Source organism: Brassica rapa, unplaced genomic scaffold (genome assembly GCF_000309985.2).
Source record: "Brassica rapa cultivar Chiifu-401-42 unplaced genomic scaffold, CAAS_Brap_v3.01 Scaffold0686, whole genome shotgun sequence".
NCBI lineage: Eukaryota > Viridiplantae > Streptophyta > Magnoliopsida > Brassicales > Brassicaceae > Brassica > Brassica rapa.
Window position 1 is genome coordinate 52 of NW_022610626.1, and position 11794 is coordinate 11845.

General features: G+C 30.7%; 2 protein-coding genes across 2 annotated transcripts; both read right to left on the minus strand.

The window, feature by feature from the left end:
- Nucleotides 1-4258: 4258 nt before the first annotated feature.
- LOC117130820 (vacuolar-processing enzyme delta-isozyme-like) lies at nucleotides 4259-5464 on the minus strand. Its single transcript, XM_033283445.1, has 4 exons — nucleotides 5182-5464; nucleotides 5036-5077; nucleotides 4747-4953; nucleotides 4259-4663 (listed from the first exon to the last, which is right to left on the minus strand). Exons 1-4 carry the CDS (start codon nucleotides 5320-5322, stop codon nucleotides 4526-4528), a joined length of 528 nt encoding a protein of 175 aa, XP_033139336.1. The 5' UTR covers nucleotides 5323-5464; the 3' UTR covers nucleotides 4259-4525.
- Nucleotides 5465-9572: 4108 nt separating this feature from the next.
- LOC117130821 (vacuolar-processing enzyme delta-isozyme-like) lies at nucleotides 9573-11239 on the minus strand. Its single transcript, XM_033283446.1, has 4 exons — nucleotides 10496-11239; nucleotides 10350-10391; nucleotides 10061-10267; nucleotides 9573-9977 (listed from the first exon to the last, which is right to left on the minus strand). Exons 1-4 carry the CDS (start codon nucleotides 10784-10786, stop codon nucleotides 9840-9842), a joined length of 678 nt encoding a protein of 225 aa, XP_033139337.1. The 5' UTR covers nucleotides 10787-11239; the 3' UTR covers nucleotides 9573-9839.
- Between the last annotated feature and the right edge of the window lie 555 nt (nucleotides 11240-11794).

The following is an 11794-nucleotide window of genomic DNA, read 5'->3' on the forward strand; positions in this document are numbered from 1 at the left end:
GTCGCTTTTGGATTGTTAGAAGATAAACAACGATAGTAGAACTCAGGTTGTGCCAGGATCTCGTTCGACCCTAAATTTACAAACGATGTGTTTCGAAACACATGGATCTGCTGTTTATCGGCTTGGGTTGTAGTAAACCACAACAAAGGCCCAACAATAAACAAAGGCCCACATGTATCACTGACCAATTTAAATGAAACGCAAAGTGTTGGTTGAATGATACACTGTCATGCTCAGAGTAAGCTATTTGATGACGGTTTCTCTCAGAAGAGATCACACTCTTCTTTATGTTATAAGATATATAAAATGATTTGTATGATGGCAACTTTTTCCTATAAATCAATGAGGAGTTCTTCCTTGTCTGACGAAGTGCTGTGCTCTTTTAGACCATCTGTTAGACCATTTCCATTAGTGTCTAAATTTCAAGGAGACAAAGTTGCTTACAATGAGTTCAATGGAGCTTCATTTAGTGGCACGGTTTTCATGGCTTTTTTGACCGATGCATCGATTGATGTCTTGCTTTAAGTGTACTAAGATTAGGAAAAGTCGTTCTTATGGTGGTCTAATGGGTAACTCTTTTGGCAACCCTCGAAGGGTTTTGCCTCAAAACAGATCTTCTTCTGACAACATTGGTGTTTTGATTGTCTACATGATCATAATCTTATATATTAAAACAGAAGTCATAACCTTGGTTCATGTGTGATTTTTTTTTAAAATGGACCTAATAGACATATTCCTAAAAAGTCATGTTACATTTAATCTCTAAGCTTATCATTTAAATTTTAGGCATACCAAAAATTTTTTAATAGGCTATGAATAATGGATTTAAACAATAGATGATTCATTTGATTTATAGATAGTATAATTAATAGATATAATTTAATGTTGTAATATTATACCTCCATATGTTAATTATTTGTCGATGTTAACTTTTAAAATTATAAAGATTTTTTTTAATAACAAAATTATATTATCTAACAACGATTAATCTTTACTACCTTAAACCAATGAAAACAAATTTTAAACTATATAGTTTATTTTAAAAATTAAACAAAATTAAATGTTTAATTATTTACTCGATAATATAAATCTATGAAGCGAAAAGTTTAATTTTTAAGAAACTTTCTAAATTTGTGAAATGTTACAATATCTTTGAATATGACAATAAACAATATTTTACTAATGTTTATATAAGTTACGATTTTAACAATGAAATAATAATCCGAAAATATATATATAGAAGAAGATACAAATACATGTGAAAGTTTGAAACAATCTATTCAATGAAAAAATACACCGTAAACTTATTATGTTTTAAAAATTGATAGACACATATATGTTTATAATATATACCAATTTTAAATTAAAAATAAAATATTTATATAAAAATAAATGAAAACAAAACCCGCGCGGTTGCGCGGATCGAGATCTAGTTGGTATTTAAAATCATATTCTAGTCTAATAAATAATCTGCTGCTACTTTGTTGAAGCTTACTCTTCTCTGGTTGTTGTTGAAGGTAATGTGTTGGCTGAAAAAAAGAAGAAGATGTGACTCACCATTACGATGTTCTTGAAGGATGGTTCAGTCAGCATTGGTGGAACACAAGAGCTGTTAGAGCAATCTTATTGGTGAGATACTCACTAAGTATGTCAATAATATAAACTTATCTTAAACTAAAATAAATCTATATAATTTTTTTAACATATGGAATCTTAATATAATTTTTTTTAGTTTAGTACTATTACATTAATTAAAAACTTAATATACTATTATATTAAACTTCAATCATTTCAATTTAAACTATGAATAATGAATCTTGTTAGATAGATATTTTATTTTAAGATTTATAAAAATATATAAAAATATTTTTAATATCATATAAAGTATAAAGAGTAGGTGATTTTATTTTATTGACAAAAAATTTGGTCAATTATAAAATGACCTGTGTCATTTGCCAAGGGTTCTCATGAGGTTCTAATAAGATGGGTGCAGAGGAACAGTTGTTAAGCTTTTGATTTAAATTTAAAATTTTCATTTATTTTAGTTACATTTTAAGTCTTAGATACTTTTAAGTATATTTTCATTGGAGCTGCTTTTATTATTCTCATTACAACTGTCACGGGCGAGGACATGGAGATGGACCTTGCAATGCAAGCTGATTACTCGTTGCAAAGAAGAGTTTCTCAGATTTTTGGTTGCAAATGTTGCTAGTAGATGTTTTAAGATCCATTTTTCATTTGATCAATAGCTTACTGAACAATTAAAACAAAGTCACACACTCTTATGATATTTTAAGAATAACTATAACGTATTGAAATCGTAATCGTAATCGTAATTGTTGTGATCTACATAAGGTTTTTATACGATATATCTTGATTTTTAGCCGATAATTTCTTCACAAGGAAATTCAGATGCACAAAGAGAGACAGAGAAACAGTGGATCGTAAGATGAGTACACATGGTTGTTATATAATTCAAGCAAATTTTTTTTTTTTGTAACTGAATTCAGGCAAACTTTTGCTTGGAGAAACAGAGAAGCAACATATATAAAAGATCTTGCGTCCTTTGATTGATTAATTGTTCGAAGAATGTTGCCTAATATTATTGTTCGAAGCCTGCTGACTCTATATTATTTTAAGCCGTGTGACATATACAGTACCAAGAATCTTGTGTCCTGGTGGTTAAAGTAGCAATATCTATGATATAGTAAATACATATAAAATCCATTCGGGTTAAAGAATGTCTTCTTTCTAGTCTTTTTGTTTTTTGTAAGAATATCTAGCCTTTTCATTTTTGTGGAAATATAACAAGTGTGGAGTATGCAGACCTTATTGTTTCAAGTGGAGAAGAACAGCTTTTGTCATATCTCCAGGTAAAGACCCACTAAACACACAATTATAGTTTAAATATAAAAGAAAGAAAAAAAATTCAGATTATGATTTAGATATTAAAAAAAAGCATTTCAGATTATTTATGACTGTGGACATTCTGCAAAATTTGAGCTTTATTGTTTATGCTTTGGTTTTCTTGGTGTGCAGCAAGTCGTAACCGGTATTTGGAGGTTGGCGGTTTAGAATATCATCAACATAGACAAGAACAGCCAAGAAGACGTGGTCGACATATCTGATGAAGAGGGAATGATCAGAATGCGTTTGAGTAAACCCATCACCGAGAATTACACTAGACAGCTTCTGATTCCACTGACGGGAAGCTTGCTTAAGACCATATAGAGACTTATGAAGCTTACACACCGAGTTGGGAGGACACTTCTTGCCAGTGATTTCTTCATAACCTTCAGGGAGACGCATGTAAATTTCTTCATCAAGGTCACCGTTGAGGAAGGCATTGTTGATATCCAACTGCGAAATGGACCAATTTTTAGCTGCGGCAACACTCAGAAGAAGACATAGAGTGCCAATCTTAGCAACAGGCGAGAATGTATCCAAGTAGTCTAAGCCCTCCAACTGTGTGTAGCCCTTTGCAATACCATATTACAATACGAGCTCCAGTGAGGAAGAGAGAGTTTGTTACGATCGAAAGAAAATGTATTGTATTCTCTTATCTGTATTTTACACCGTATACATGTATTTATACTCCTTTCTATACCGGTTTACTTAACATACCACCGGTTCAATCACTATAAACTCTAATAAAAACTTTTCAGAATCTTTGAAAATTTTATTGCAGAAAATTAATTAATTCAATTATAATTATCATAAAATATAATTAGAGACTAAAATTAATTTAGCTTTGATTGATAAGCAAAAACTAAAATTATATAAAATTAATTATATTAACGATAATAATAATTTAATTTTTTAATTCAAATATAAAATAAAATATTATACTTAAATTATGTAGAATGATAAATGACAATCACAAAATTTATCAAATGACCGATGAGATATATTATTATTTATTTTGCAAAACATTTTAATAACAATATGGGTGGATAAAACCATATAATAGTAAAATAACATAATCATTCTTAATTTAATCCATTAAAAATGAAAAAAAAACACTCAATGGAAGTACTGATCAAATTCTAGCTTCGACTGAACATTCTCTGCAAAAATGAATGTTACGTAACATTTATGGCAACAAAAAATTTAAACTTCAGGGTTTATCCTTTGGGTTTTTTGGTCTGCAGCAAAAGTCGTAACCGATATTTTGGGACTGGCGGTTTGTCCCGTTCACCAGTATATATGAGGATTTAATCAGCTGCTCCGGTTCAAGGTTGTAGAACTGTAAACCGTAAAGCATAACACGTGAATACGAGATGTTGACTCGAGTGCCGCCGAGCCTTATCCGATCACTTACTCATTCTCCAATTTAAGACCAAGACTTTCGCGTGAATTCTTGAAACTAGAATTGGTACGAGGTTATTATACTATGAATCCAATTTAAGACCAAGACTTTCGCGTTATCAAGTAAAATAGGCATCAACCATCTCCACACAATCAAATGTTATGCAATAACTTTCATATTTATAAGGCGATCACAATATTATTTTTTGCATATAATTTAATGGGCACAAGCTTCTTCAATAGCTGCAACACTTTTCTTCACATCCACTCCCATATTGCAGATATTGGCAAGTGCTCCTGCATACTTCATATCGTATTCCATCTTTGCTCCACATTGATTCTTGAAACTTTTAACCTGTGATGTTTTATTCAGTATATATTTGTTTTAAGGGTCTTTAAGTGGAACACAAGTAACAATAATTGATAAGGGGTTGTTACCAGAGTCTTGTAGCAGTCCCAATCATCTACAACAGGTTGTCCTGTTGTTCTTGTGGAAGTTAAGAGATCTAAGACATCGGTTTTTTTGAGTGAAAGTCTAAGAATCTCTATAATGTTCTGATCGATTTGTTTCCTGTGATTTATTTCCTCAAGCAGATTCTTCTGAGCTTCTTGTCTTTGAGGTGACCCCACAGGAGCGTTTTGAATCTGAGAGATAAATATATAGTGAAACATCAAAAACAGACACATCTTTCGTTTATGTTTCAATCTTGAAAGATTAGGACTTCACCTTCGTCTCGAGATATAACAGAGGGATATCTCGCGCATCGACCTGCGAAAGCAAAGAAACAATAGATTTAGTTCATATAATCTCCCTGGGACCACTTTCTTTCCTTCTTATGGTTAGAACTTCTTATACACGAAAAATCAATAGACCTTATCCCCGTAGTTTTCGTGTTCAGCACCATCATCAGCGCTAGATTCTGTATCAAATAGTTGGGTTTTGCGAGATTCTGCTGAGAAAAGAAGCAGAGCATAAAGAAAAACAAGAACTTGTAAATGACCAAGAAAAGACATTGTCGTAATAAGACTTCTAAAGAACTGTTTTTTTTTCTCTTGCGGTTGATGTTCTTGAATACCGTAGTATATAACTCGTTTATATAGAAAATTTCTTTGAGTCGTTTGCGTATTAAAGTTTGAGTCTGTGGATGCAAAAAGTAACTCATATATTAAACCCACAAAAAGTAACTCATAATGTTAACTGCTGATGTCAACGTAGTATTTAAATTTGCGTATTAATGTTATTGCTTTTGTTTGCTAGCTTCTTTTTTGAGATAATTGGATAAATAGGATATATATATATATATATAAATTGATTTGTATGATGGCAACTTTTTTCCTATAAATCAATGAGGAGTTCTTCCTTGTCTGACGAAGTTGCTGCTCTTTTAGACCATCTGTTAGACCATCTCCATTAGTGCCTAAATTTCAAGGAGACAAAGTTGCTTACAATGAGTTCAATGGAGCTTCATTTAGTGGCACGGTTTTCATGGCTTTTTTGACCGATGCATCGATTGATGTCTTGCTTTAAGTGTACTAAGATTAGGAAAAGTCGTTCTTATGGTGGTCTAATGGGTAACTCTTTTGGCAACCCTGGAAGGGTTTTGCCTCAAAACAGATCTTCTTTTGACAACATTGGTGTTTTGATTGTCTACATGATCATAATCTTATATATTAAAACAGAAGTCATAACCTTGGTTCATGTGTGATTTTTTTTTAAAATGGACCTAATAGACATATTCCTAAAAAGTCATGTTACATTTAATCTCTAAGCTTATCATTTAAATTTTAGGCATACCAAAATTTTTTAATAGGCTATGAATAATTGGATTTAAACAATAGATGATTCATTTGATTTATAGATAGTATAAATTAAATAGATATAATTTAATGTTGTAATATTATACCTCCATATGTTAATTATTTGTCGATGTTAACTTTTAAAATTATAAAGATTTTTTTTAATAACAAAATTATATTATCTAACAACGATTAATCTTTACTACCTTAAACCAATGAAAACAAATTTTAAACTATATAGTTTATTTTAAAAATTAAACAAAAATTAAATGTTTAATTATTTACTCGATAATATAAATCTATGAAGCGAAAAGTTTAATTTTTAAGAAACTTTCTAAATTTGTGAAATGTTACAATATCTTTGAATATGACAATAAAACAATATTTTACTAATGTTTATATATAGTTACGATTTTAACAATGAAATAATAATCCGAAAATATATATATAGAAGAAGATACAAATACATGTGAAAGTTTGAAACAATCTATTCAATGAAAAAAATACACCGTAAACTTATTATGTTTTAAAAATTGATAGACACATATATATTATAATATATACCAATTTTAAATTAAAAATAAAATATTTATATAAAAATAAATGAAAACAAAAACCCGCGCGGTTGCGCGGATCGAGATCTAGTTGGTATTTAAAATCATATTCTAGTCTAATAAATAATCTGCTGCTACTTTGTTGAAGCTTACTCTTCTCTGGTTGTTGTTGAAGGTAATGTGTTGGCTGAAAAAAAGAAGAAGATGTGACTCACCATTACGGTGTTCTTGAAGGATGGTTCAGTCAGCATTGGTGGAACACAAGAGCTGTTAGAGCAATCTTATTGGTGAGATACTCACTAAGTATGTCAATAATATAAACTTATCTTAAACTAAAATAAATCTATATAATTTTTTTAACATATGGAATCTTAATATAATTTTTTTTAGTTTTACTATTACATTAATTAAAAACTTAATATACTATTATATTAAACTTCAATCATTTCAATTTAAACTATGAATAATGAATCTTGTTAGATAGATATTTTATTTTAAGATTTATAAAAATATTAAAAATATTTTTAATATCATATAAAGTATAAAGAGTAGGTGATTTTATTTTATTGACAAAAAATTTGGTCAATTATAAAATGACCTGTGTCATTTGCCAAGGGTTCTCATGAGGTTCTAATAAGATGGGTGCAGAGGAACAGTTGTTAAGCTTTTGATTTAAATTTAAAATTTTCATTTATTTTAGTTACATTTTAAGTCTTAGATATTTTTAGTATATTTTCATTGGAGCTGCTTTTATTCTTCTCATTACAACTGTCACGGGCGAGGACATGGAGATGGACCTTGCAATGCAAGCTGATTACTCGTTGCAAAGAAGAGTTTCTCAGATTTTTGGTTGCAAATGTTGCTAGTAGATGTTTTAAGATCCATTTTTCATTTGATCAATAGCTTACTGAACAATTAAAACAAAGTCACACACTCTTATGATATTTTAAGAATAACTATAACGTATTGAAATCGTAATCGTAATCGTAATTGTTGTGATCTACATAAGGTTTTTATACGATATATCTTGATTTTTAGCCGATAATTTCTTCACAAGGAAATTCAGATGCACAAAGAGAGACAGAGAAACAGTGGATCGTAAGATGAGTACACATGGTTGTTATATAATTCAAGCAAATTTTTTTTTTTTTGTAACTGAATTCAGGCAAACTTTTGCTTGGAGAAACAGAGAAGCAACATATATAAAAGATCTTGCGTCCTTTGATTGATTAATTGTTCGAAGAATGTTGCCTAATATTATTGTTCGAAGCCTGCTGACTCTATATTATTTTAAGCCGTGTGACATATACAGTACCAAGAATCTTGTGTCCTGGTGGTTAAAGTAGCAATATCTATGATATAGTAAATACATATAAAATCCATTCGGGTTAAAGAATGTCTTCTTTCTAGTCTTTTTGTTTTTTGTAAGAATATCTAGCCTTTTCATTTTTGTGGAAATATAACAAGTGTGGAGTATGCAGACCTTATTGTTTCAAGTGGAGAAGAACAGCTTTTGTCATATCTCCAGGTAAAGACCCACTAAACACACAATTATAGTTTAAATATAAAAGAAAGAAAAAAATTCAGATTATGATTTAGATATTAAAAAAAAGCATTTCAGATTATTTATGACTGTGGACATTCTGCAAAATTTGAGCTTTATTGTTTATGCTTTGGTTTTCTTGGTGTGCAGCAAGTCGTAACCGGTATTTGGAGGTTGGCGGTTTAGAATATCATCAACATAGACAAGAACAGCCAAGAAGACGTGGTCGACATATCTGATGAAGAGGGAATGATCAGAATGCGTTTGAGTAAACCCATCACCGAGAATTACACTAGACAGCTTCTGATTCCACTGACGGGAAGCTTGCTTAAGACCATATAGAGACTTATGAAGCTTACACACCGAGTTGGGAGGACACTTCTTGCCAGTGATTTCTTCATAACCTTCAGGGAGACGCATGTAAATTTCTTCATCAAGGTCACCGTTGAGGAAGGCATTGTTGATATCCAACTGCGAAATGGACCAATTTTTAGCTGCGGCAACACTCAGAAGAAGACATAGAGTGCCAATCTTAGCAACAGGCGAGAATGTATCCAAGTAGTCTAAGCCCTCCAACTGTGTGTAGCCCTTTGCAATACCATATTACAATACGAGCTCCAGTGAGGAAGAGAGAGTTTGTTACGATCGAAAGAAAATGTATTGTATTCTCTTATCTGTATTTTACACCGTATACATGTATTTATACTCCTTTCTATACCGGTTTACTTAACATACCACCGGTTCAATCACTATAAACTCTAATAAAAACTTTTCAGAATCTTTGAAAATTTTATTGCAGAAAATTAATTAATTCAATTATAATTATCATAAAATATAATTAGAGACTAAAATTAATTTAGCTTTGATTGATAAGCAAAAACTAAAATTATATAAAATTAATTATATTAACGATAATAATAATTTAATTTTTTAATTCAAATATAAAATAAAATATTATACTTAAATTATGTAGAATGATAAATGACAATCACAAAATTTATCAAATGACCGATGAGATATATTATTATTTATTTTGCAAAACATTTTAATAACAATATGGGTGGATAAAACCATATAATAGTAAAATAACATAATCATTCTTAATTTAATCCATTAAAAATGAAAAAAAAAACACTCAATGGAAGTACTGATCAAATTCTAGCTTCGACTGAACATTCTCTGCAAAAATGAATGTTACGTAACATTTATGGCAACAAAAAATTTAAACTTCAGGGTTTATCCTTTGGGTTTTTTGGTCTGCAGCAAAAGTCGTAACCGATATTTTGGGACTGGCGGTTTGTCCCGTTCACCAGTATATATGAGGATTTAATCAGCTGCTCCGGTTCAAGGTTGTAGAACTGTAAACCGTAAAGCATAACACGTGAATACGAGATGTTGACTCGAGTGCCGCCGAGCCTTATCCGATCACTTACTCATTCTCCAATTTAAGACCAAGACTTTCGCGTGAATTCTTGAAACTAGAATTGGTACGAGGTTATTATACTATGAATCCAATTTAAGACCAAGACTTTCGCGTTATCAAGTAAAATAGGCATCAACCATCTCCACACAATCAAATGTTATGCAATAACTTTCATATTTATAAGGCGATCACAATATTATTTTTTGCATATAATTTAATGGGCACAAGCTTCTTCAATAGCTGCAACACTTTTCTTCACATCCACTCCCATATTGCAGATATTGGCAAGTGCTCCTGCATACTTCATATCGTATTCCATCTTTGCTCCACATTGATTCTTGAAACTTTTAACCTGTGATGTTTTATTCAGTATATATTTGTTTTAAGGGTCTTTAAGTGGAACACAAGTAACAATAATTGATAAGGGGTTGTTACCAGAGTCTTGTAGCAGTCCCAATCATCTACAACAGGTTGTCCTGTTGTTCTTGTGGAAGTTAAGAGATCTAAGACATCGGTTTTTTTGAGTGAAAGTCTAAGAATCTCTATAATGTTCTGATCGATTTGTTTCCTGTGATTTATTTCCTCAAGCAGATTCTTCTGAGCTTCTTGTCTTTGAGGTGACCCCACAGGAGCGTTTTGAATCTGAGAGATAAATATATAGTGAAACATCAAAAACAGACACATCTTTCGTTTATGTTTCAATCTTGAAAGATTAGGACTTCACCTTCGTCTCGAGATATAACAGAGGGATATCTCGCGCATCGACCTGCGAAAGCAAAGAAACAATAGATTTAGTTCATATAATCTCCCTGGGACCACTTTCTTTCCTTCTTATGGTTAGAACTTCTTATACACGAAAAATCAATAGACCTTATCCCCGTAGTTTTCGTGTTCAGCACCATCATCAGCGCTAGATTCTGTATCAAATAGTTGGGTTTTGCGAGATTCTGCTGAGAAAAGAAGCAGAGCATAAAGAAAAACAAGAACTTGTAAATGACCAAGAAAAGACATTGTCGTAATAAGACTTCTAAAGAACTGTTTTTTTTTTCTCTTGCGGTTGATGTTCTTGAATACCGTAGTATATAACTCGTTTATATAGAAAATTTCTTTGAGTCGTTTGCGTATTAAAGTTTGAGTCTGTGGATGCAAAAAGTAACTCATAATATTAAACCCACAAAAAGTAACTCATAATGTTAACTGCTGATGTCAACGTAGTATTTAAATTTACGTATTAATGTTATTGCTTTTGTTTGCTAGCTTCTTTTTTGAGATAATTGGATAAATAGGATATATATATATATAAATTGATTTGTATGATGGCAACTTTTTTTCTATAAATCAATGAGGAGTTCTTCCTTGTCTGACGAAGTTGCTGCTCTTTTAGACCATCTGTTAGACCATCTCCATTAGTGCCTAAATTTCAAGGAGACAAAGTTGCTTACAATGAGTTCAATGGAGCTTCATTTAGTGGCACGGTTTTCATGGCTTTTTTGACCGATGCATCGATTGATGTCTTGCTTTAAGTGTACTAAGATTAGGAAAAGTCGTTCTTATGGTGGTCTAATGGGTAACTCTTTTGGCAACCCTGGAAGGGTTTTGCCTCAAAACAGATCTTCTTTTGACAACATTGGTGTTTTGATTGTCTACATGATCATAATCTTATATATTAAAACAGAAGTCATAACCTTGGTTCATGTGTGATTTTTTTTTAAAATGGACCTAATAGACATATTCCTAAAAAGTCATGTTACATTTAATCTCTAAGCTTATCATTTAAATTTTAGGCATACCAAAATTTTTTAATAGGCTATGAATAATTGGATTTAAACAATAGATGATTCATTTGATTTATAGATAGTATAAATTAATAGATATAATTTAATGTTGTAATATTATACCTCCATATGTTAATTATTTGTCGATGTTAACTTTTAAAATTATAAAGATTTTTTTTAATAACAAAATTATATTATCTAACAACGATTAATCTTTACTACCTTAAACCAATGAAAACAAATTTTAAACTATATAGTTTATTTTAAAAATTAAACAAAAATTAAATGTTTAATTATTTACTCGATAATATAAATCTATGAAGCGAAAAGTTTAATTTTTAAGAAACTTTCTAAATTTGTGAAATGTTACAATATCTTTGAATATGACAATAAA

Bases quoted from the DNA above. Each gene is read 5' to 3' on its own strand.
- LOC117130820 (XM_033283445.1), bottom strand. From the start codon at position 5,322: ATGTCTTTTCTTGGTCATTTACAAGTTCTTGTTTTTCTTTATGCTCTG. The intron at 5,078-5,181 runs GTCTATTGATTT...TTGCTTTCGCAG, and splicing joins ACGAAAACTACGGGGATAAG to GTCGATGCGCGAGATATCCC. The intron at 4,954-5,035 runs GTGAAGTCCTAA...TTTATCTCTCAG, and splicing joins TGTTATATCTCGAGACGAAG to ATTCAAAACGCTCCTGTGGG.
- LOC117130821 (XM_033283446.1), bottom strand. From the start codon at position 10,786: ATGAGTTACTTTTTGCATCCACAGACTCAAACTTTAATACGCAAACGA. The intron at 10,392-10,495 runs GTCTATTGATTT...TTGCTTTCGCAG, and splicing joins ACGAAAACTACGGGGATAAG to GTCGATGCGCGAGATATCCC. The intron at 10,268-10,349 runs GTGAAGTCCTAA...TTTATCTCTCAG, and splicing joins TGTTATATCTCGAGACGAAG to ATTCAAAACGCTCCTGTGGG.